The 26,783-nt window shown below is 37.2% G+C and overlaps 1 protein-coding gene across 2 annotated transcripts in view; it reads right to left on the bottom strand.

Moving 5' to 3' along the window:
- Positions 1-10,262: 10,262 nt before the first annotated feature.
- The window catches only part of LOC107559889 (exocyst complex component 5-like), a 21,723-nt gene continuing 5,202 nt past the window's right edge, over positions 10,263-26,783 (bottom strand). For both annotated transcript variants that reach the window (XM_016243906.1, XM_016243907.1), the window contains exons 3-18: positions 25,684-25,831; positions 25,326-25,520; positions 22,878-22,942; positions 20,144-20,172; positions 19,943-20,052; positions 19,790-19,834; positions 19,543-19,683; positions 17,290-17,372; positions 16,907-17,116; positions 16,616-16,763; positions 16,394-16,502; positions 13,418-13,538; positions 13,237-13,323; positions 13,009-13,117; positions 12,593-12,808; positions 10,263-10,743 (exon numbers count right to left, since the gene is read on the bottom strand). In XM_016243906.1, coding sequence (XP_016099392.1) covers positions 10,555-10,743; positions 12,593-12,808; positions 13,009-13,117; positions 13,237-13,323; positions 13,418-13,538; positions 16,394-16,502; positions 16,616-16,763; positions 16,907-17,116; positions 17,290-17,372; positions 19,543-19,683; positions 19,790-19,834; positions 19,943-20,052; positions 20,144-20,172; positions 22,878-22,942; positions 25,326-25,520; positions 25,684-25,831 — 2,005 coding nt within the window. In that variant the 3' untranslated portion in view covers positions 10,263-10,554. The remainder of the gene's footprint in view (positions 10,744-12,592; positions 12,809-13,008; positions 13,118-13,236; positions 13,324-13,417; positions 13,539-16,393; positions 16,503-16,615; positions 16,764-16,906; positions 17,117-17,289; positions 17,373-19,542; positions 19,684-19,789; positions 19,835-19,942; positions 20,053-20,143; positions 20,173-22,877; positions 22,943-25,325; positions 25,521-25,683; positions 25,832-26,783) is intronic.

Raw genomic sequence — 26,783 nt, forward strand, 5'->3', positions numbered from 1 at the left:
TGCATTATAACCTTTACAGGTGAACTTAATTTGACTTTCTCTAAACTTTTGAATGCACATGTCCAACTGTTCAATGTTTCAGTACTTATTGCATAACAAGCTGTTCTCTAACAAGGTGATTAACCGCAAAAATCACAAGTGTCTGATCCATGAATCGACCACTAAATGTTCTGGTTCACTGACAATTTGTATTTAAACAGTCCTCTTCATCATGCTCTTCACATTTTGACATCATGAGACCAAGATGACACCTAACAATTGATCAACAGTACTTGGCCATTGCGAGGCTTCAAATGGGATGTTCTCAGAAGGAAGTTGCCACTGAGCTCAGAGTGTCACAGAGTGTCATCAGCAGGTTGCAACAGAAAAACAGAAAGGCATAGAAGTGTACGTCCTTTGGCCACATCCCATGCTGATGATGACCGCTTCATTGTGAACAGTGCCCTGTGGAACCGGATGATGAATGTCACTCAACTCCAGGCACGTTTAAGGTAGGTGAAAGGCACCCAAGCGTCACGTCAGACCATTCAAAACCGCTTACATCAGCATGGTCTGCGTGCTAGATGACCTGCAAGGGTACCTGACCACACCACCAGGCACAGGCGCCATCGTCTTGCATGGGCCAGGGAGCATTTGCGCTGGACGAGGAACCAGTGGGCCTCAGTGCTGTTCTCTGATGAAAGTTGATTCACATTGAGCAGAAATAATGGCCACCAACGCTGTTGGAGATGTCAAGGAGAACGCTATGCATCAGCCACTGTTGTCACCAGACGAGCCTGATGTTACAGTCTGGGCAGGTGTGTCTAGTCAATACAGAACTGCCCTCCATCTTGTGAGTGGTCCTGTGACAAGCCAATACTACCTGAATAAGATCATTAATCCAGTCATTGTGCCGCTGCATGAGCAACACAGGCCTGATTTCATCTTCATGGACGACAATGCCCCAGCTCATCGAGGTCACATCATCAGGGGACGGCAGCTGGAGGCTGGGGTGAAATCATGTCCAAAATCATATTCTGCAAGAGCGGGAAAACCAAAACCATGTGAATGATGAGATAACAGTTCATTTATGAATGGGAAGGAGAAACATTGCAACACCCCGAGCTACAATTGGTCGAGACACCATTTGAGGTGTGTTAAACAGCCCGGTTTAAATACTCTTTGACCAAATATTATCCTAAATTAATAAATAAATACATATATAAATAAGCAAGCGATGTTAATTATAATAATTATGTGTATTACTATTTAATAATACTATTAAACTTTTTTTTTTACTATATTTGGTTTTAATTAAAATTGCTGTTTCACCAAAGATAAATAAGTAATAAATACATAAATATATATGCAATATTAATTATAATGATTATGTAATTTTGTATTATTTAACAATATAATTATTCATTCATATCATATGCTACATATACTACACTTACATTATATTTGGTTATATTTGACCACAGATCATGCTCAATAAATAAATAAATAAAAATACAATATTAATTATAACAATATCTTTATTATTTTATAATATATTCTAATTATTATTTATATTGGCTATTATTACTTAATGATTACTGCATTATATTGGTTTTAATTTCATTGTTGTTTGACCAAATGTCATTATACATCTACAAACAAAAACACAATTATATATGTATATTTAAAATATTATAATAACTTATTATTATTGTAGATTATATTATATTACTTATTTAATCGTTTTTCATATTTTTCTGATCTTTTCTTGGCCACAAAGGCATTTGACTGATATCTTTGAATAACTGATTATTTGATGTTTTAAAATATAAATCTATATTATTATTCAAACTGCAGTGGACCTAAATTGATAAATCTGTCACAACAAAACGTTCTGTTTGAATGATTGACCTTTTGTTTGAATGTTTGGACTGTAAATGTTTGACCTTCTGTTTGAATGTTTGAACTGTAAATGTTTGACTTTCCCTTCACACATAATGATATCATACAAAATTACAAAAGTTTTCAATGTATGAAAACAAGACATGGCATATGACATTTTTGCGATGCATTGAGGAAGGCAGTTGAAAATATATACATAGAAAATGAAGGTCAGATACTATTAGTTCTGCTGTTATGATTTCATTTTTCTTTTTTTATATTGTGCATTCAATGTTGTTTTCAGACTTATTTTGCATGCTTTCTGCTTTCATGCTATAAAGTAATTTCCAAACGTTACAATTTTGTTTTAAATCATAATTCTTCTGTCAGTTTTATTTGCAGGTGTCATATGACTTTCTACATTGTTATCACAAATGCCTCATTAATTAAGTTAATGCTAATTTAGCCTTTCTCCTTGTCTCTCTCTCGTCTGTGCCTTGGGATGCATCTTTAGAGCTGGAGGGCAATTGAGAGATACTGAAGTGGCTAGATGGCAAGGACTGACTTTGGTACACACACACACACACACACACACACGGTTATCCTCACTCCTGGCAGACATACACAAACATTCCCAATTTCTAATCTCTCTCTCTCTCTCTCTAATCTAATTTTCATCATTCTCTCCCTTGCTCTTTCTTTCTCTCTCCTCAATGCCAGCCAACTCTCTTTTCTAAATTCTCTCTCCTCTCAGCTCTCTTTCTATCTCTTATTTCCCTTTTTGTTCTCTCTCTCTCCCTCTCTCTCTGCATCTCTTACAAAGGCAGCAGGCAGTATGCCTCCCCCGAAAATGAGGCCACGCACGGCAAGTATGCAAATGAAAGCAGTGCTGCTGGATTAGAATGGGATACCATATACCCTAAATCATGATTGTCAATCATGGCGAGGGATTAAGGGATACGGGTTTATAGACCTAAAAAAGCAACACTCCCCCCCGCCCCCCCCGGGTGCACTTCCATTGTGAAAGAGGGAGTGTGGGAGAGAGGGCTTGTTGGGGGGCTGCTTTAGTGCACTACTGCCCTCTGCCTTTCCATCAGGTTTACTGCAGTCGAACGGCTCCAGTTGTTTCAGAGCAGCATTTGGGTTTCGGTTTTTCAGGTAGGGTTTGGCTCAGTGGTTTCCTGCTCAGCGCCAAGAACCTTAAAATATTTCATGTATTGTTTTATTTTAAGATCAAAGAAACACATTATGCGGGAAATGAAAAATGAAGTGGGTTTGTTTTTGGCATTAGATGTGGATTGATCATTTTAAAGTCATTTCAGGCAATATTAAATGATGGGAAAAAATGTATATTACTGATTGTACAAAAATACATTATATATTGTATATTATATATTGTATTATATAATAAATATATACTCTCAATGTATAACAATTCTTAAATTATATATATGGTCATGATTTTGCATAATACTAATATATAAATGAATAGAGGATTTTTATATAGTAATGCAGTAATTTCTTAAGGAATAGGTTAGTTTATTTAAAAAAAACATATAATAAAAAAATGATATATATATATATATATATAAATTATATGGTAATTTAATGACACTTATATATACAGTGCCTTGTGGATGTATTCTTACCCCTTCATTTTTTTCACATTTTGTTTTGTTGCTGCCTTATGTTAAACTGCTTTAAATTAGCTTTTTTCTACAACAATCTACACTCCATACACCATAATTGTCAAGCAAAAAAAACAGGTTTTTAACATCTTTGCAAATTTATTAACAATAAAAAACTAAAATGATTCCATTGCATAAGTATTCAGTATTCAGGGACAGTTCATTTTGCATGTAGATATTACTACACTTCAAGTGAAGTTAACCTGTGGCAAATTCAGTTGAATGGGTATGATTTGGAAAGGCACACACATCTGAATTAAAGGTCTAACAGCTGATAATGCATATCAGAGCAAAAACCAAGCCCTGAGGTCAAAAGAACTGCCTGTAGAGCTCAGAAACAGGTTTGCGCCAAGCCACACATCTGGGGAAGAGTTCAGAAAAAAATCTGCTTCATTGAAGGTTCACAGAAGCATGTAGTCTCTTAAGTTATCCTTAATGGAAGAAGTTTGAAACAACCAGGACTCTTCCTCGAGCTGGCCTCCTGGCCAAACTGAGCAATTGATGGAGAAGGGCTTTGGTTAGAGTGGTGACCAAGAAGCTGATGGTCATTCTAGTTGAGAAGTAAAGTGTGCTGGTAGCAGCCTCATGCTGTGGGGCTGTTTTTCAGCAGCAGGGACTGAGGGACTCGTTAGAATAGAAGAAATGCTCAGTGCAGCAAAATATAGAGATGGCCTTAATGAAAACCCAGTCCAGAGCATTCCGAACCTCAGACTGGGCAGAAGGTTCACGTTCCAACAGGACAATGACCCTAAGCACACAGCAAGGGTGGCTTATAGATAACTCTGTGAATGTCCTTGAGTGGCCCAGCTACAGCCTGGGATTGAACCCAATCAAATATTTCTGGAGAAACCTGAAAATGTGCATCTGCCCCCATCCAACCTGACATAGCTGGTGAGGTGAACAATGTCAAATAATTGCAAAATGCTGATGAGCAAAGCTTGTCACATCAAACAAAAACAAAAAAAAGACTTAAGGCTGTTAAGGTGCTTCAGCTAAAAAATTAGTTATGGGTATGAATACTTATGCAATGTATTTATTTCAGTTTTTTATTTTTAATAAATTTACAAAGTTGTGACAATTCTGTTTTTGCTTTGTCAGTATGGTGTATGGAGTGTAGATTGATGTGGAAAAAAGTAATTTAAAGAAGTTTATCATAAGGCAGCAACAAAAATGAAGGGGTATGAATACTTTCACAAGGCACTGTATAATTTGTTGAACCTCTTATGTAAACAAAACTGTGTGTATGATACTGTTGAACTTTCACAATATGTCATAAAAAATTTAAATAAGAATTAAAAATTAAATAAAAATGCTATCAGCATTACTATGTCTTTAAGTTTTAAATAGAGTTTTGAATGCATGAAGACAAAAACTGGCAGCACAGGTAAAATAAAATAACATAAGAAATAAATCCAAATCACCAACCCTGCGCAAGATTCATACCTGTATTCTGCTATTTTTACATATCCATTGTGTCCCTCACTTAGCATGGCACCAATGCTTCTTAGGACTTGGCATGGGATAAAGGGTGCAGAGGTGGGTAAAAACAGAGGGCAACATCTGCTTCACAACAGGAGACAGGGCTGTCACTGTATTACATTTGCACACACACATAAAAAACACTCATAAACACAAAAAGACAAAGAATGCAGAAAAAATGCAACAAAACCAAAACTCTACTGCAATCCAATCTGAGCTCACAAAATTAGAAAGAAAATTTATATTAAATATTCAATTAAATTCATATTTAATATTACATTTCCTAATGGCAAGAATTTGGCACCCTAATCTTTCTTTAAATTCCAAAGCAAGTGTTTATTTTTAAATAAGGAGAAGTAAATGTACTGTACAGTAGGAGTAATCGACTTCAATGCTCTGCCATGACGCTTTAAGCTTGAAGTCGACTAGTCGCTGGTCCTATAGAGGGCACAACAAGATAATACATCTTTGAAGGTCTTCCACATTTATGCTCCGTTTCCAAACAGTTAAAATGACAAATAAATGCATACTCTGAAAGCGCTCCACAAGACATGTGTGATTATATTACTGGATGCTCGAAATTGAACAGGAGAATGCACATTTTAAACAGCTTATTGTACAGGTAAATTAATCGCCGTTTTAATCTAATGCGCTGCTGCACTGTAACGCACAGACAGTACAGACAGTAGCTCGTACATCACGCACACATCACGCGCACACAGAATCATTCAGTGCGGAAATGTATTGTTAACACTGTTCTGTGATTTCTCAAGGCGTAACATTTCCATCTCACGCTTGAGGTATTCGGCCAATCACAACGCATTGGATAGCTGGCCAATCACAGCACACCTCGCTTTTTCAGACTGATGAACTTTGTAAAAATCGACGAGTTTCAGAAAGGCGGGGCATAGAGGAGAAACAATAATGTACAGTATGTGGAAAATAATGTTTTTTTTTTTTACTTTAAACCGCATAAACACATCTCATTACACCAAATACACAAAATAATGTTCTTTTTAGCAGCATCATATGACCCCTTTAATAACTAAACCCCACAGCTTCACTACTAGTAGAGAGACGCTGCCCGGCAGAATTAATTCAGACACGCAATCGCTCTCACTAATGCATTCATATTAATGTAATCTTTACTGTGCTACTTTATCTGTATCTAGAACGAGCAGAAATCTGTGAGAAATATAACGACCCAAAGACAAAATAACTGATAAAAATGTGCTGCTATATGAGCAATAGCCATGTGGGCAGCACTGTGTCATATGCCATAGCTGTGCACAAGGTGTTTGTCACAGCTCCAGACTTATGTGTTCATTAATGACGTCATCAGCAACTAGTCGACTTCGACTCGACTTTTATCACATAAAAGTCGACTTTAAAAAAATCAGAAGTCATTCAACCCCTATACTGTACAGTGCACCTGAAACTCAAATACTGTAATGCACAAGAGCTTTACTTCAGTACACTAACAAACAAACAAACAATCACTAATTGATACGAGTCTATCGACAGCCATAAGAGCAAAGGGCTAATCGTTCAGCATCATTAGGTGAAGATTTAGCTTAAAAGCTTTGAGCTGGCATTAAGCAAAGCTGCTGTTGACATGGACTGAGTGCTGTAATGCTGTATTGTCACTGCTCCAGGAGGCAGAGAGAGGGCGATTCGAGAGAGTGATGCGCTCAAGCTGGGATTTGTGGGCTGCCATAACACTGGAGGGCACTGGAGGCAGCGTGGACCAAAGGAACGGTTGTGGGAGCTCTAATAACGCTGCGAACAATACTGGATTTACTATTTAATAACTAATTAAGTGTGTGGGTAGGCTCTTGTAACCACAAGCTACAGTGAAGTTGTAAGAATATGACCAAGGAACATCAAGATGGGTTTGATCTTTTATTCTTCAGTTTGGGGCCCAGAAACCTGAAGTGAAACGTTAACTCTGAGAAACAACAACATGAGGATGTGAGGTGTATATCTGGTTAATACAAAGCCTTAAACAATGATGTATCATATTTGATACATAGGTTTCTAAGGCCTCTAAAATATCAACATGATCAAAACTTTTTACAAAATCTACTAAATGTCTTGTTTGATTATTCATACCTTTTAGCAATTAAAATCAATTTTAGTATCATCCTAAAAATGTCCACCTTCAGGTACAGTGTTTTTTATTTTTTTCCTGTGAAAGTTTTAATGATTTTTATAAAGTAAACTCAAGTCCACTAACAGGACTGAAGCAGTTTAGGTTTACTTGATTATCCAAACATAATTTTTTTTTTTATCATGTTAAAATGTGAGTATCTAATATATATTACACACTTTCTCTCTCAATCATCATTGTATTGCATTCTGTTTTGTGCTCCACAAAAAAAAACTACAGAGCTTTAATCTTAAAACCGAGCATTTAAATATATTATTAAGACATATTATTGAGAGATATAGATGGACAACTGATATTTATATTCATTTTATGAAAGCAGTCTGCTACTGTAAAGAACACATTACAAGCTATCAGAATTTTATAATATATATATATAAATTGCATTTCATAAAATGTATATAAATATCATTTGTCCATCTAATTAATATATATGCAATTTTTTTGCTCCACTTGGGCAAAAACATATTATCACTATATCATATTATACAGGCCATCAAATATGATATAAAACAAAACACATATGCAAAACCTTAAGATTTTCTTTTCTTTCTGTTCTCTGTATATGACATTCATGAATTTCTCTGAGGCCATATATGCCACTGTTGGGGGTTTGACTGAAACAATATTTTTAACAACTATGTTTATATACTAAAAAAAAAAAATCTGTTGTATGGGGGAAAAAGAGTGGTAGGTATATGTTATTTTGTACCTAGCATTTATATTTTAGAATTATATCGTTTCTGGTAAATAACCCTTTCATCATATTAGAGTATAATTTTAGTTTGCAAGACTGAATGTGATACAATGTCCTCTGCAGTGAACAGTCAGGACTCAGTGCGTGTTTTACCAGACACTATAATTTGCCCTTCAAAAATCTAATTTCATTATTATTTTTAATTTGTATTTATTGCTAAAAACAGCAATAATCAGCAATATGCTAATTAGATGTTATGTATAACTATTGTTGCTCATGTTTATGCATAATATTTAATAGCCTAAATAAGCAAATGCTAATATATTTCATAAGAAAGTTTGGCCCCTTTGTGTTTAATGCAAGTTTTCTGAAACTGTAATGTACATAAAATGCCTACTAGAATTAAGCACAGCTAATTCATAGGCACACTAGAGTGTGTACAAAAATTGAGGCTATTTCTTCCAGTCAATATTTCTCAGGGTAGTTTTATTTTTGAAAGTCAATTTCTGTGAAAATATCGTAGGTGACATTCAACCAATACCAAACCATTGTTTTTGGACACTTTTAAAAAACAAACAATTTGTACACTATAACATTTAACTAACGGAGAACTTTCCTGCAAAGTTTGCTAAATTAACTATTGTAACAAAATGTGGGGGGAAAGTAGACTTGGACGTCTAACAACTTTTGGATAGCCTAACGTTACTGATCCACAACTGGAGAAAGATCAGCAGTCCTCATGAGGAAACTTCTGTGAACAGTTTCCTTCCCCCAAACAAACCTTACCTCTTCAGATATGTGTGTGAGAGTGAAATGCTCAAATGTTGAGCTCTAGTGAGCAGACTGAGGAAAGGGTGAGCAGAGCTTCATCCAGCGTTCAGTGTTGACAGCACCGCTAATCCTCACCACCTGCTCAAACACACAGGCCTCAGTAAACAACAGCAGCGGCCCGCGTTCACACTCACCCTGAGTCAGCCGTTCCCTCTCAACGGTTATCGCTTCCCGCGCTCGCTACCAGCAAACGCTAATCGCCACGCAAAACAAATAGTTCTCAAATGTTTGGAAAAGGCCGCGCTGTTTGCACCAGGGCCTAACAAAATAATTTTTACAAGCTATCCAGTTGTGATTAGGGCAGAGAGAATTGAATTTTCCTGGCAGTGATCATATTCATATTAGCCTAATTAATAGTGCTGTTTAACTTTGCCTGTTTGCCATCGTAGAAACGGCACACTGTGGTGAAAACAGAAGCTCAGTTCAGCTCTGAAGCGTTTCTATCTCTCTCTGCCTTTCCTGGCCGTGACGACCGCACACATCTTAGACACTGCTGGGCGGTTAAGCTAAGCAGTTTTCTCCCATTTTGTCTTTTAAGTCGCGGGAATAATTTTACTCCTTTGGGAAGAAGACATTACCCTAAACCTTCATGGTTAAGAATAAACGATGAGTCCTTGAGAACGGTCTATTTTTTTCAAAGACTTATCAAGTCTGTTCCAAGAAGAACATACGCATATACATATTATATATATTCTCCTTCATGTACTTTGTTAATAAGACTTCCACATTTTTCCACTTAAAACAATGGGTGAATAGATTGGAAAGCGAATAACGATATTCATATGAAATCTCTGAATGTGATTAGTCATTTTTAAACTCGTGCTTTTATTCAAAATTGAAAAATAGACTTAAACGATTTATGTAAACATTTATCGGATTACCAATTAAAACAATATTCTCAGAACTATATATATTCAACATCTGCTCAAACCAAAGTGGTGAAATTATTTGAAATTCACCCATATGTTACTTGATTATTTATATAATGAAGTTCAAAATAACTGTTGTTCATGTATGAAGTTAAATTTGAGCATAGGAAAGGTCAGCTTTGCAGGTTGCAGGGCAGCATATTGTTATTTTTGGACAGAATTCAGCCTCAAACATCTCTAAATGAATCTTAAAATTAATGCACTCATGTTTAAAACCATTGAAGATGGTATTTTACGAGTATGAAATTATTTTAGAACAAAATTACCTTTCAAAGCATGGCTACATTTGTATAACACCTGCATTGTTCAGCTCAAAACAGTAATTGTCTTCTCTTTGAAGCCCTATGTGTGCACAAGAGCCTGAGTGAAATGAGCTGGACCAACTCGTTGATCCAGAGCAGCGTGCCTTTCTTTCTTCCCAGTAGAGCCACAGAGGATGGATTTGGCACAATCAAAATAAAAGCAAATAAAAATGAGTCTCTTGACCACCCAAGTCCAGTGGCAGAATCATTCGAGTGGCCCACCTCAGTTCATCTAACTGAGATGATCATCCTCTCTCCATTAGAAGCCGAAGACACGGGGGGGACGTACAAAACAGCCCTCTACCTTCATTATATATGCTTTTAAAATTATATCATAAACAAAATATGAGCCAAACACTACGCTCACATTAAAACCTGCATACAGAACAAAACGCACAACTTAAAACTGAGCAACCTGGGAAGTGTTGAGCTTTGAAACAGCTGTCCTTTTGTTCGTTAAACACAAAAGTTTAATTTCCACACTGAATCACAGACAAAGACGGTTCAAAAGCCACTCAAGATTGGCCACTTGTGTTTGTCGCAGCTCTGAATGGACGGCAGTTCTGTAGGCCGTGCGGTAATTGAGCAGCCCTGCCAGTCATTAGCTGAAATGCCGTCCCAGTCGGGCTGAGCGATAATCTACTCTCAGTTGGACGAAAGCATGGAGGAGGTTCCTGTCAAGGTTGGTCAGCTGCTCTCCAGAGCACACCTGTTTGAGGTTGTCCGGGGCAACAACCAGGAGGTTACACAGAGCATGAAGCGTGTCAAAGAGCTGGAGCACGAGAGGAACCTGTGGAGGATGTGGATGCAGCTGTTTAGTGCATATCTAATATATTCGAAGAAGCATAAATTGTTGAATTGATCCATTTCTCAATTAAAATACTTTAATTCACAATGCTGTTCAATAACCCCACACACGCGAATGATAACTTTCCTGCAGAGGCATAGGTACAGTTTATGTCATCTATTGAAGCAAGAAGTTTAGCTTTAATTATGTCACTGTTGTGAACCATTTTTTAAATAATTGCTGGTTGGTTGTGGTGAGGAATGTATTCAATTTCTCTCTTTATTGGGAATAAAAAAGGCAGCTTTTTCAGATTATTGGATGAATAGAAAGTTCTCAAAAGAACAACAATTATTTGAAAAATAAATATTTTCTAACATTATGAAATCTCTTTACTGCCACGTTTGATTCATTTAAAGAATCCTTGCTATTAAAACTAATAATTTCTTTAATTTCTTTCTGTTTTAAATCTAAACCTATTGAATCATTGTGCAACACTGTTATCCACAAAAATATTAAGAGGTGAAAACTGTTTAAAATAATTAATTTTATAATAATTAATGCATATTTTTTGGCAAATAACCATATAAATAGTTGACATTACAACCCCTTTATTCATTTTGCAGACTAGTATATTTTTTATAAAGAAAAATAAAACGGTAAATACTAAAAGAAGTGAATTAAGGCATCACCACACATGAAATCCGCTATAGAAAAAGTATACTGCATTCCTAATCAATAAAATGTAGCATTCAGGGCATTTTATCTCATTTTTCTATATATGAATTAATTTAAATTAAGATTTTCTCTCATAATCCATGCAGAAGACGTGAAAAACCTTCCCAGCTTTGCATGGATCTGGTTATAATACAAAGCCAAAGATGTCTCTTCTTGCATGTTACGCAAGCATGATTGAGGTTCCATTAGAGCCAATGAGCCAGGTGCATGTCAAGCACTTACGGTTTGGCTTTTACTATATTTGATGAGCTCTATGTATGTGCACTGATCAATGCTTTTATGTGAATAAAAGTCTAAATTAAATATTCACATTCAAGTAAGCTTGTCTCTTCAAAATAATTTGAATCCATCCATTCAAATTGATGACTTTTACAATGTCTTTATGCACCTTTTGAAGCGGTAAAGTTTTGAGGAAATTTAACGGAGGGAAAGAAATCTCTCAAAAAATAAAACGGTAAATACTAAAAGAAGTGAATTAAGGCATCACCACACATGAAATCCGCTATAGAAAAAGTATACTGCATTCCTAATCAATAAAATGTAGCATTCAGGGCATTTTATCTCATTTTTCTATATATGAATTAATTTAAATTAAGATTTTCTCTCATAATCCATGCAGAAGACGTGAAAAACCTTCCCAGCTTTGCATGGATCTGGTTATAATACAAAGCCAAAGATGTCTCTTCTTGCATGTTACGCAAGCATGATTGAGGTTCCATTAGAGCCAATGAGCCAGGTGCATGTCAAGCACTTACGGTTTGGCTTTTACTATATTTGATGAGCTCTATGTATGTGCACTGATCAATGCTTTTATGTGAATAAAAGTCTAAATTAAATATTCACATTCAAGTAAGCTTGTCTCTTCAAAATAATTTAAATCCATCCATTCAAATTGATGACTTTTACAATGTCTTTATGCACCTTTTGAAGCGGTTAAGTTTTGAGGAAATTTAACGGAGGGAAAGAAATCTCTGTTTCGTTAAAAATATTTTCATTTGTGTTTCAAAGATGAATGAAAGTCTTATGGGTTTGGAACAAGATGAGAGTGAGTAATTGCTGAATAAAATATACATAATGCCATGAGGTGGCAAAAACAAGACCTTTGACCTCTCCTTACCCTGAAATCTTTGGCAGAGCGGCGGTATTCTGCCACATCACAGATGGCTAGCATACCACCCATGGAGCTGTAGCTGAACTGCTGCAGGTGCTCGTGGATCAGCCTATGGAACCGCACTCCCAGCTCAGTCAAGACTGTGTCCACATTCTTACCATCCATGGACCGCCGCACACGCTCCACCTGCTTGCTCACATAGGCACACACCTTTGAGCATGCCTTGAAGAAAGAGCACAGGACAGATGACATATTACACACAACAAAATCAAGCAGAATGTGGCTACTAATACTAAAAATTATTCTACAGAGTTAACGGTGCGTTAACAGAGTCTTAATATTTCTCAGGCTGTTATTCACAGAATCTTTTCACTGCACTGATATAAGCTTCACAAGACAATTACATGATTTTATGATCTTACTGTAGTGTACTGTATCATGACATTGTTCTCATCTTCTGGCTTGAAGTCTGTTTTCTTCTGTTCAGTCACCAGGATGTGCTTCATCTGGCCTATCATGCAATTTAGTGTCCTAAAAACAAGGAAACAGGTCACAGAAATTGCATTTAATGGCAACGATGAAGACAAAGATATGCTTTGATTGAGAATGAAGCTCCATTAAACAGAGATTTCTGAGAGTTTTGAACCAACCGATCAATCCCGGTGTCCAGCTTCACCTCCATCTGTTCGATCACCTCTTTCTTCTTGTGCAGGCACTCCGTCAACTTAGGAGAGGAGCTACAGGGGTTAGAGTTCAAACAATGTCACGGTAAAGACACCAGTCAGCGGTCGCAGAGACAAAAGCTAGTAAAACAAAGTCGGTCAAACTCACCTAATAAGAGGCATAAGATGATCATTAAACTGCTTATCAAAGAGGTGAAAGATTGTGTTGGCCTGCTGAACCACATCCAAAAAGTAGAGGTTGGCATTTTTGGCATCTGGAGATGGGATGGCTGTGCAAGTCAAAATACAAATAAAAGAGTATTGTCGTCTAAAGTCCACTTCAGATGCATTCATGTGATTTGGTGCAAATGTGTCTGATTAGCAGTGGAGCTAATGCTGCCTTCAAGTCATGTAAGAATTATCATATTTACCACATCAGCATCACAATGTTGGAGTAAGAAACTTTAAATTAACTCTCTTGACTTGATTTTTGTGAATGCAAAGCACTACAGTTTCACTTACACATAATAATAACAACTTACTATTTAAACCTAATGGCACACAGCTACACTGGGATACACTTGTGGATAAATTAATCTTTTTCCTGTGGTCATCATGTAAAGAACAAACTGAACATAAACCATGTGACCCATGACTAGCTGACAGGGACTAAACTGAACTGCACAACTCTGTAAAATTCTGCAGGACTACAAGAATTTGAATGACTACAAGAAATCCACTTTGTAGGATTACAAGAATCATAAAACACGCAAATTAATGAAACATCTAATGGGTATCATTTGTATTTCATTATGTTTCACTTAAAAGCTCCTGTCTTTTTCAGGAAAAAAAAAATAGATCATTGTGTCAATTTGACTTCAATTCCATTTAAACCAAGGTTGTAATAGTTTTACATTTTTTATGTTTTTCAGTACATTATTGTTTTTAATTTAGTTTTTATATTGACGGGAAAACATGCTTTTTGTGTAATGGACTGTATACAGTATCTGGATTCCCCCAATTTGTAAATAACAGTTCCCACTGCACTAACAAATTTCTATGATTTCTCATGGGGTCATGGAGATTATTTGGTTTGAGAGAGGCGGGGCATAGAGGACCTACAATAATGTACAGTATTTGAAAAATAATGTGTTTTTTAAACATTAAAGCAAGTCAACATATTCGGTTACACCAAATACAAAAAATAATGATCTTTAAAAAAGCATCATATGACCCCTTTAATAGTTTTTCAAACTTATTTTAATTAATTTTCAGACTGATTCAATAATAAATAATTCAGACAATCTTGTGAACTGGTCTGGTTCACACATCATTGTCTTTTATCTTAGCAAGTTTAACTCTATACAAGAGCAGTATCTATCTGATTAAATATGTCAGAACAGAGCAAAACTAGAAAAAAATGACATTGACAATTTCAATGACAATGACAATTTCAATGATTTTAATATTTTAATCTGAAAATTCCCTGATATTTAGGTTCTCTCTTGATCAGGGGTGTCAAACTCAATGCCTGGAGGGCCGGAGCCTTGCAGAGTTTTGTTCCAACCCTACTCCAACACACATTTCATGTAGTTTTCAAATAAGCCTGAAGGATTTGATTAGTTGGATCAGGTGTGTTTAATTAGGGTTGAATCTAAACTCTGCAGGGCTCCGGCCCTCCAGGAATTGAGTTTGATACCCCTGTTCTTGATGGACGCTTATTTTATTTATTTATTAAAGGGGTCACAGGATGCCCATTTTCCACAAGTTGATATGATTCTTTAGGGTCTTAATGAGAAGTCTGTAACATAGTTTGTTTAAAATTTCTCAATGGTAGTGTAAAAAACACCTTTTTTACCCTGTCAAAAACAGCTCTTTTCAGATCAAGCCGTTTTTGTAGCATTTTCCTTTAAATGTTAATGAGCTCTGCTGCCCCCGCCCCTCTCTTCCGAGCTGCTCTCAGAGAGACCGTTGACTTTAGCCGCATTCATCATGAATCTTGCTAATTAGCACATTATTAGGAAAGGCGATTTGCAAAGATTCATTACAAAACATTATACTCACTTCTTCTGTAGATGAGGCTGGATCATGAATGATTCGCGCAAACATAGACACATTTATGTAGATCGGGGGCGCATTCCCTTCAGAAACAATGTAATCCACTGCGTCTTCAGCGGTTCAGATGTCGGGAGTAAATGACGACTGCTATGTTAATTTTTTACATCCAACAACAGAACACCTCAATCGCTTAGGAGTCATTCTTGTCTACATCTGCTACGGCGGTGAAACAATGGCAGACTGATGACAGCTCACTCAGGGCGGGTCTGAGGTAAGACACCAGTCCAATCTGTGCTGAAACACTACTGCCAATCAAACTATCGTGGGAGGGGATCTGAGATCGGCTCGATTTGAGAAAGGGGTAAAGATTTTAGTAGATTAACAAAAAACCACTGGGTGGATTTTTATCATTATAGGGGGGTTGTGTACACACACTGCCAACACACATTTCAGTTCAAACAACTTGTAAAAGTGCATGTAGCATCCTATGACCCCTTTAACCTTTTTTTTTTTTTTTTTACCATTTTTAGAAAGTCATGTTAAGTTACAAGAAGTTCAACCTTTTAAAAATGTCTCAGATCTTCCCTTTTTTTCTTGTGTTCCGCTTTGCATCTGTGTTTGGCCTTTCTCCATAATGGTAGTATGGAGTCATTATATCTGCACTGTTGTTTACTTCACTTCACTGGTTTGCACTCTATCTGCCATGCGCCTTGTGCTGCTTTATATTTTTTTTTACATTTTACCTTATTTGTATAATTGTATAGTTGTATTTTATATTTAAATCTGTATCTATCTGTATTTATGTTCTACTGTTAGTGTTATCTGTATGCACCAAGGGTCTGAGAGTAACGCAATTTCAATTCTCTGTGTGTATGTGCTGTACATGTGGAAGAATTGACAATAAAGCAGACTTGACTTGACTAGTAATTCTCATAATGCTTTTTTTCCAGTTAATATTTATGTCAATGAAAACGTTTTTTAAAATTAAATTTTCAGTTTAATTTACGATAATAACCTTGATTTAAACAAACCCGTAATTACATTACTGTGCAACATTTTACTATCAACCGTTCTGTGTTTGCCATACCTGACAGCCCAATCTCAAGCGCATAGTCTATATGGTCCACACACAGGTACTCCACCAAAAGCAGGAAAATAGAGAAGGCATTTTTTGGTAGATCTGCTGGGTCTGACAACTGCAACAAAGACAGAAAAATGATCTATCTTGCTAATATCAGCCAACAACTTTCAACAGAAACAAAAGACTAGAGGTGTTTTTGTACTAAAGTAGTGCTTAAAATTCATATACCTTGTTGCATCTCTCAAAGGCATGTCGGGTTTCCTGCAACAGGTTGACTACAACCTCTTGTGAGAGGAAAGTCTCTCCATGCGTGTCAATACTGGATCCCAGAGGCCGGTTAGTGCGTTGTCTGATCCTCTCTTTTAGCTCCTGCATACTGTCAAAATGAGGACAAGAGATGGCAGTAACGGTAAGAGATCTATAAAAGACATGTATCTGAAAAAAACAGCACTAAGGTTTCATAGTAACTCTGGAAAAAGAATGGGGAAAAAACCAACCAACCAACCAACAGTTCCTCACCTCCCAGTGCCTACAGGACGTTTTTGGTGGTTCTTAGAGTCATAATAGCGCTGAAGAATCAAGCCACTGCGGTTTTGCAGATATTGTCGCTCCATGTCTATGTAGCTCTCCAGATAACAGGAGAATATATTTTTTATCAGTTTAGATAGAAAAGTGTGCTTGTCTGAGCCCAAGTTAAAGTCTGTGAGTTTAGCAGCCAGTGCCGTTGTCCTAGAAACAAACGGGTTATGACAGTTCAAAGCTGGTGAAAAAAGCTCAGTAAAGCAAGTTAATTTGACAAACATTTGAGACTTTAAACCATTTCAGACAAGACAAAAACAGGGTTTTATGAGAGCAAAATGAACAATTGTAATAATTAATAATAATGAAATTCTGATTGATACCGTGAATAGAGGTCATAGAGGTTCTTGAGGTATTGCTCCACATCAGAGTGGCGTGTCTCCTCTAGTCTTTCTTTGACATGAGCCTAAAATCATAAGTCAGTTTATGAGTCAATTAATGTGGCACCTGTTGATAGGCAGCTGCTTTCAAATACTTTCACATGTATTTTCGTGTGCGCTCTGTAAGCACCATCAAAAGTTTCAATTTACAACATGTTTTTGCAGTGTTGAGCATTGCAGCCAACCACAGACATGTCTGCATAAACAAAATGGTCAATCAGAAGCATTCAAGCTTTCATTATAATCAACGAAGTGTAAACATGATGCAAATAAGACATTTATTGTGCAGTGAAGATAGCTTTTATAGTTATAACATGAGTCTTGGAGTCTAAATGCAGATTTAGACTCCACAACTGCCACTTGTTCCATTTCATGTAACGTGCTTCTTTGTCCTTCATTGTGTTTTCTTATATATATATATATATATATATGTACATGTATAAAAAAGGGGCATTTCCTCGAAGGAGACAAGGGAGGCAGTGCCTCCTAAAAAAATTGGATGAGAAGAAAATTATTTAGCACTAAAACAAAACAATGCAAATATTACAAAATATGACATTTAAAAAAAAGTGTATAAATCACTCGTTTTTATAAAGAAACACAGTCCACTCCAGCAGGTAAAGTTACAGCGGGAGTGGGCGTCTCTCTTGCCTCCCCTGAGCCCATTGAGTTTTAACAGACCCCCTAAAACATGTGGTGGGTGGGGGGTAATGGAGAGTGAATGGGGAAAATAATCACGCGAGAGTAGGCAATGCCTCCATCGCGACATGATTGGATACGACTGGTTATGATCGGCTGTGACTGGCTCATGCGATAAATCCTGCCTCTTGTGTTTGTGTACGTTCCGCATTCATGAATCAGTCTGAATGAACAATATAATGGCATTAATTATGAAGACTAATTAAAAAAATAATTAGTAAACAACTCACACACTTAGATATAACCACTTATATAAGACTTGAAATGGCCTGAAAACATGATCTGTGGGAGTTTTTAAGAAAGTAATCAGCTTGGTGAAATTTAAGGTAAATCTATGTGTCTGTGACCAATATTTACTGAGCTTTGATGACTAATGAACCGAAAAAAAATCTAAAATCAATCAAAAATAGTTAAAAGTTAACAATTAAAAAGAATAGCTGAACAAAAGTTCCCAAATAAAATAGATAGTTTAAACTGTTACTGCCTTTAATAATTATATTGGAATAAATGTAAAATGCTTAAAAACAGTAACTTGAGATTCATACTGGGCTTTAATAAATAGAATATTGATTACATTGTTAATGTAAAAATACAAAATATAATATAATTGTTATTGTTTGTTTGTTTTTTTCCTCTTTTTCTGATAGTGTAAGTAATGTGATTGTGTCATGAATTTACATTTGATTCTAAAAAAAATCTTTGCCTCCTTATTTCAGAACATCACTGCACACCACATATATATCAGCAGCAATGGCTATATTCATGGGGGAAAAAAATCTATAAATTATATCACTCAATCAATATCCACAATAATTTAACAATTGTGTCTTAACTCAACATACTAAAAAAAAACAATATAAACTAAAATAACAATAACAACAATACCAAAAAAAAAAAATCTAATTTTAACAATTAACAATTATCTTTCAACTTACTATATGACAAAAATTCTAAAATTATTTCAAGAGAAAACTTTTTAACTATGTCCATTAAAGGTGCAGTAGGACATCTTGGAAAATGCTAACTTTTTCTGTGCAAATCGGCGTCCAAAGCTATGCCTCCTGAATGCATGAACGCACACAGACCTGACGACCAGAGACAACATTACTACAATACATCATGTGTCATTCACCGGTGAGAAAACTTTATAGTACAGTTAGTAACAGTACTACAATACCAAAAAAAGAAGGAAGGTCAGGTTGTTGTTGTTGTTGTTTGCCTGCCATTCTCGCTCCGTCTGCACAGCGAACGTGAACGCACTGATGACGTATTAGGTCTGCGCGAACAGGATGCGCAGAGGTATGCAAATACACATGTTGACAGGCAGGTAGGAAAGCCTATCATAATGATCGGACCAAAAAGTTTGACTGGATCTACAGATTTTTTTATTGCCCACCAGGCAAAATTTCATTTGTTCATGTCTCTTATATAAAGCATGAGCAACAGCCTTAGCAAGCACAATTATATAATTTGTTAATGTGTACATGTGTTACGAACCTGTATCCTATTCTCAAAGATGCTCTGAATGAGTTTAGCCATGACAGTCTCTGGACTGCAGAAAACCTCTCCAACCTGTTTATTAACCCGCTGACACAGAATGGCAATGTCTTCAAATACATCATTCCGCATGTACGCTCCCTACAAACACCAAAAGACATTGGTGATACAACAGACAAACATTTAGCTTCTTGATAGATATGTAAATAGAACAGAAACACTCTCAGTCTCAGATTCAATCTGGTACCTCTTGGCATTGCTTGATGTAGACATCCACACAGTGGGCATAACCCTGTAATAAATAAGATAAGAAATAATAATTTAATATTATAAATGAACAAATGTCCAAAATAAAAAGTATTATGATCCCGAGGGCTCTTCACTGTATCTCCCAACACACCTTAAAATGTAGCAGAACTGCTGCCAACTCACGCATGCGCCCAATCTCTCCCCTTCGCTGAGCTGCTGTGAACTCCTGGATCAGCTGACGCTCAAGGTCATGATATTTACCTTTCAAATAAACACAGGTCTTATGTTAACACTGCATATTTAGCAGATGTGTAAATAACATTGCTGTCTTGTTTAGTCTACAGCTGCTTACTTGCTATCTTGGCCTTGACGTCAGAAAATCTGAATAGGGACATAACAAGGAAAACAAGCATGGAAAAGAGAGAAGAACAGAGGGAATTTTATACAAATCTCTTTTCAGACCACTAAAAACAATAAGCATGTTTGAACCTTTGCTTAAATCTCAGACACAGTCAAAACAAACTATGTGAATGAAGACATTTTCACTTGTCATGTCTTGGTCAATGCATTACCACGTTTGCTTGCTTTGAATTTTGCCTGTTGCATTTTCTTAAAGCTGAAGTTAAAATATGACCAAAGGCAGATGGGAGAAGTTTTTGAAAACCTGTTTGACTGCAACATTTTTGCAATTCCATTCAGTGGAGCTAGTGGTGCAGAATTCCACTCTTCAGTTTTAAGCCCAAAGTATACTTTGACCTTTACATGTACGCTAGGGCATGCATGCAGTGCACATGCATTAATTTTGTCATCAAAATATGAAATTATAAAATACGATTTTTCTAGGTCTCTCAGGTTGAACATGCAAACATAATTTTTGTGCCATAATTATTTGTTCTGCAGAGATGGCATCATCACAGTCTATTGTTTCACAGTCGAAATGGTAAAAAAAAAAAAAAAAAAGGAAAAACAACAGGTACCAGAATCCACAGTAACAAAAGAGGGCAGTGTTGACAAGTGCTTGTGTGAGAGGGTTAAGAGATACCTGCAACTCTAGTTTAATCAAATACTTGATCATAATGGAGAGAAACAGCACAGATAATGGACAAAGATGAACCTTTCTACTTTGCATGTGTTGAGCACCTGTGTACGTGCACGCTATCAAATGGAGTATACTTTGAAAGGTTACAGTGGGGGAAAAAAGTATTTAGTCAGCCACCAATTGTGCAAGTTCTCCCACTTAAAAAGATGAGAGAGGCCTGTAATTTTCATCATAGGTATACCTCAACTATGAGAGACAAAATGATAAAAAAAATCCAGAAAATCACATTGTAGGATTTTTAAAGAATTTATTTGCAAATTATGGTGGAAAATAAGTATTTGGTCAATAACAAAATTTCATCTCAATACTTTGTTATATACCCTTTGTTGGCAATGACAGAGGTCAAACGTTTTCTGTAAGTCTTCACAAGGTTTTCACACACTGTTGCTGGTATTTTGGCCCATTCCTCCATGCAGATCTCCTCTAGAGCAGTAATGTTTTGGGGCTGTCGCTGGGCAACACGGATTTTCAACTCCCTCCAAAGATTTTCTATGGGGTTGAGATCTGGAGACTGGCTAGGCCACTCCAGGACCTTGAAATGCTTCTTACGAAGCCACTCCTTCGTTGCCCGGGTGGTGTGTTTGGGATCATTGTCATGCTGAAAGACCCAGCCACGTTTCATCTTCAATGCCCTTGCTGATGGAAGGAGGTTTTCACTCAAAATCTCACGATACATGGCCCCATTCATTCTTTCGTTTACACTTATCAGTCGTCCTGGTCCCTTTGCAGAAAATCAGCCCCAAAGCATGATGTTTCCACCCCCATGCTTCACAGTAGGTATGGTGTTCTTTGGATGCAACTCAGCATTCTTTCTCCTCAAGTTGAGTTTTTACCAAAAAGTTCAATTTTGGTTTTATCTGACCATATGACATTCTCCCAATCCTCTTCTGGTCAAGTTGAGTTTTTACCAAAAAGTTCTATTTTGGTTTCATCTGACCATATGACATTCTCCCAATCCTCTTCTGGTCAAGTTGAGTTTTTACCAAAAAGTTCTATTTTGGTTTCATCTGATCATATGACATTCTCCCAATCCTCTTCTGGATCATCCAAATGCTCTCTAGCAAACTTCAGATGGGCCTGGACATGTACTGGCTTAAGCAGGGGGACACGTCTGGCACTGCAGGATTTGAGTCCCTGGCGGCGCAGTGTGTTACTGATGGTAGCCTTTGTTACTTTGGTCCCAGCTCTCTGCAGGTCATTCACTAGTTCCCCCCGTGTGGTTCTGGGATTTTTGCTCTCAGTTCTTGTGATCATTTTGACCCCACGGGGTGAGATCTTGCGTGGAGCCCCAGATCGAGGGAGATTATCAGTGGTCTTGTATGTCTTCCATTTTCTAATAATTGCTCCCACATTTGATTTCTTCACACCAAGCTGCTTTCCTATTGCAGATTCAGTCTTCCCAGTCTGGTGCAGGTCTACAATTTTGTTTGTGGTGTCCTTTGACAGCTCTTTGGTCTTGGCCATGGTGGAGTTTGGAGTGTGACTCTTTGAGGTTGTGGACAGGTATCTTTTATACTGATATGAGTTCAAACAGATGCCATTAATACAGGTAACGAGTGGAGGACAGAGGAGCCTCTTAAAGAAGAAGTTACAGGTCTGTGAGAGCCAGAAATCTTGCTTGTTTGTAGGTGACCAAATACTTATTTTACCGAGGAATTTACCAATGAATTCTTTAAAAATCCTACAATGAGATTTTCTGGATTTTTTTTTCTCATTTTGTCTCTCATAGTTGAGGTATACCTATGATGAAAATTACAGGCCTCTCTCATCTTTTTAAGTGGGAGAACTTGCACAATTGGTGGCTGACTAAATACTTTTTTGCCCCACTGTATATGTTTGGTTTTATCCATACACTAAGCATACACATTAAAAACCAAAGTATGCTTTGGCCTTTAACGTGCAATCAATGCTGTTTATATGATCTCTTGTACAGCACAACATTGTACACTGTTCCCCAAACCTCCAAGATCAGGGCCAAGTCGCTTACCTATCAAACGGCAGCTCCTGAGCAATCAGGTGCAATTTCTGAATGATGTCTGCAGCTTCTTTTATCTGTTTGGGATGAGAACAGACCATGGTGAGAGAGGGAAAATGGTCACTACATGACAGGCACCTTAATACACAAACATAGGCCAGAGGCAGCACCCTTAAATCTGGGGATCGGCTTACGGTAAATCTGTCCCTCTCCTGTATGTCCCTCACTCTTCTGGTCCACCATGAGGATGATAAGAGCTAGCTCAGCCCCGCACACCTGAACCTCATCATCATCAGACCTTAACTCCCGTCCGTCAGTCGCTGCCCAGCCAACACCTTATGCTCACTCATGACTATTACGAATGGACTATGGCTAATTCCTGAGTAAATCACCTCCCATAATCTGTCCCCACAGGCAGGTAGGAGGTCTGGGCAAAAACAGGACCCTGACAAGAAGCCCCCACCTCTCCCTTCAAGCCCGATGGACGAGGAGAAGAAAAAGGTGATCCGAAAGGCCATACCGTCCATATATCCTCTTTTCCCACTCTCCTTTTCCTGCCTGCCTAAGCTAACATCATTATTGTGCTCCCGTGAGGTGGATCCATCCCTTTTCCTCTCTCCTCGCCGAGGTTTTCTAAGTATCTGTCCCCCAGCTAAGATTAGCTAAATCCCATGTAAGTGATGTAGCCGTCTCCCAGCAGTAGGGGGTTTTACCGGCGCTTGTCTCCTCACTGCCTGGGCCCGGCCCTCCCTTTCACAGGGATTAACCCAGCCTTCGTTCCTTCCATTTCCCTTCTCTCCTTCCCCCCTCAGCTATTCACCGGCAGCTCCTCTCACTTCCCCTCTTTTCTCTTCTGGAGGTGTGTACGTCTTGAGACATACTGAAATGTCTGGCGGGTATATTCCCACATGGCTCTCTGGAAGCACGTTGGTGGCCTTATGCTAATAGCATCAGAAGATGTAAGACTTGCCACCCAGGGTTGGTCACATCATTACCGAGTGACTTGAAAGATTAACTTATAAAGTGGCATTTCCAATTAAGTTGGCGTACATCAACATCTGAGCAGGCCACATATATTACCCTCAGGCATCCATTATGGTGGTATGCGTACACACAATTTTATCAGCTTTGGTTGCAACAGTTGTTTCGGGTACAACTTCAACATGGAACTCTGTCCAGAAAGTCCTGTTTTCCCAAAAAATCTGAAATCTATAGGCAACATTGATATATGCCCACAGTTACTCAACTGGATCTGGCCTGTCATGGGTAGAGTTGCACCAGCTGTTCGTAAGTTCTTACTTAAATTGGTACATAAAGTCCATGCTAGGGGCTTAGTAACTACTAGCTAGTTTGTAACTAAATATGTACTTAATTTGGTTGCACCATTTAGTTCTTAAGGCAGAACTAGAACTAGGTAGCTAGTAGGACAAACTCTCCATAAAGTAATGCGTAGTCACATAATAACGGAATTTACCTTCAATGAACCAATAGCAGCCTTCAAATTTGGCATGAATCTCAGTTTATCCTGTTAAAGTTTATTTTAACTTCAATTTCCCCTCATGTAACTAACAGTAAAAATAAGCTTCTATTGAAATATAATACTTCATCGTGAAACAACATGTGTAAACATTCAGACATTATTTATTTCTCCTTACATTTACAAATACTGATATGAAAAAGCATAAGTGACATTTATTTACTAAAATTGATTTTATTTGATATGCACAATGCACACATAGGTGTGGTGTTTAGACCAAGTCCATGTTGAAGAGCCACTAACAAGTCACTTGTTCACATAATGTTCTCTTAAAATGTAAAATAGTGTAAATGCCATTATTTTCATTTATCTCTAAATTACTAAAATCTGTCAGGTAACACGAGTTTACTGATGCAATTCCATCAATGTGTTTTATTCCAACCCTGAAGGTTCCGTAAATATTTACTTCATTAGCGTAATTATGCAAATATTTAATAGTGCATAAGTTATAACTTAGTGCCCCTATACGTTGCAACTAACTTTCCCACAGCTGGTGCAAACGGCCCCTCACTTATTTATTTTTAGCCTATGACATGCATGCCCAGTTATGAATAAATAACCAGCTCATCGGCCAAAATGGCATTATCTCCCACAAATGACGACGACTAAGAGAAGCTACACCATACAAACATTTTACAACACAACTAACTGTAATCCTTAAAAGATGGCGCATTCATGTACAACATTGTCTGTCTGATGCCACACAACAACTGAATTTACTCAGATCATGCCCAAGATTCTGAATGATGTAGCTACACTTGAAATTAAACAGACTTTTTTTTTTACGCAGGAAATCAATGAAAATATAGGCCAATATTTAATTGTAGCCCTTTGTATCATTTGTGGTTTGAATGTGGTCCTCTCGGCTTCTGAAGTTGAGTACTTAAGATGTAATATTACTAGGCAGTCTATCTAAATCTGACCTTATCCGGATTGTTGAAGACATCACTGCGCAGTTCTCCATCCAGGAACTCGTTGAAGTATGTCATGAGTCTCTGAGCCTCCACTGCCCTCTGTCTTGGTGTATTGACTCCTTCTAGCTGATCTCCCAGATGACACACCTTGGTGGCCACGTAACTGATATGTTCGTCCAACTCCTGGAAGTGCTGGAAGGCTACCTTTGAAACAAACATGACAAGAAAGTGAAGGTCATATAGGGTACATTTATAGGCACATGTAATGTAATTCAGTGTGAAGTAACATATGGCTACCCAAATGGTTCAAAGATCCCCTTGTCTTTTGACATCTTAAAATACATGCAAAAATGTATAGGCCACTGACTTGGTTGCTTCTTTGCAGGTCTTGGACCTTGTGGGCAAACTCCTTGGCTTCACGGTGACATTGCTGCTCCAACTTCTCCACCTTCCTTTGAATCCTTTCATCCAGCTGTTTTAGTTCCTCAATGTGGTTGACAAACTCTTCCAGCAACCTGGAACCAAAGACATGACATTAAAGAACTGCAGGCAGCAAAGCCCAATTTCTGTCTTGACAAGCATTTTAAATACTTTAAACACATTAAAGGGAATACAACACTACACGTTCGTAGCCTTTAATTTTTTTCCCCTTAAGTCCATTTATATTGTCATTCTTGGCGTCTTGCAGCAAAAACTTAATTTAGTTTCACAACACCTCTGTATTCTAAAACTTGTAAGCGTATAGTTCATGCAGTACATGCATAGCCTACATAATGATGCAACATTACCACTATAATTTATTATTACGTACTTGCCACATAAGCCTTGCAAAAAGGCTTAAACATAACATTTATGTTTGCCTTGTAATGGATAATAATAGATGCTTGCTGTCAACTCTTTATTTTTGAGTATGCATGAACAGTACAATATGTATGCTGAAAAAGGAGGGTCAATAAATCTGAAGCTGAAATTTGAAATCTGAAAATTGAAGCTTGTTTAAAAGGTTGGGGTCAGTAAGTTTTTTTTAAGAAAGAAAATTTATAAATTAATAATTGCATAATGCATTCAAAAGTGCCAGTGAAGACCAGTGTTGGGGGTAACACATTACAAGTAACGTGAGTTATGTAATCAGATTACTTTTTTCAGGTAACTCATTACTAGTAAACGCATTACTTTTTAATTTACAAGAGAATATCGGAGTTCCTTTTTCAAATAAGTAACACAAGTTACTTTTTTTTCCCCAATTTATTGATTGACAGCTCTCCTGTCCCCATGTTGAGAGAAATCAGATGATGTTACTGTAGTTCTAAAATCAATATGAATATGCATTAATTTATCTCACTCACAAAAAAAAAAAACACACAGATTCAGTATTCCTCAAAAGGAATAAAAATAATGCAACTCAGAATATGACGTGAACCTGCAAAAATTAAATGTTAAACAACACAAATATCCTTTATGTATTTA

The sequence above is a fragment of the Sinocyclocheilus grahami genome, unplaced genomic scaffold (assembly GCF_001515645.1).
Source record: "Sinocyclocheilus grahami isolate Dianchi unplaced genomic scaffold, SAMN03320097.WGS_v1.1 scaffold704.1, whole genome shotgun sequence".
Taxonomy (NCBI): Eukaryota; Metazoa; Chordata; class Actinopteri; order Cypriniformes; family Cyprinidae; genus Sinocyclocheilus; species Sinocyclocheilus grahami.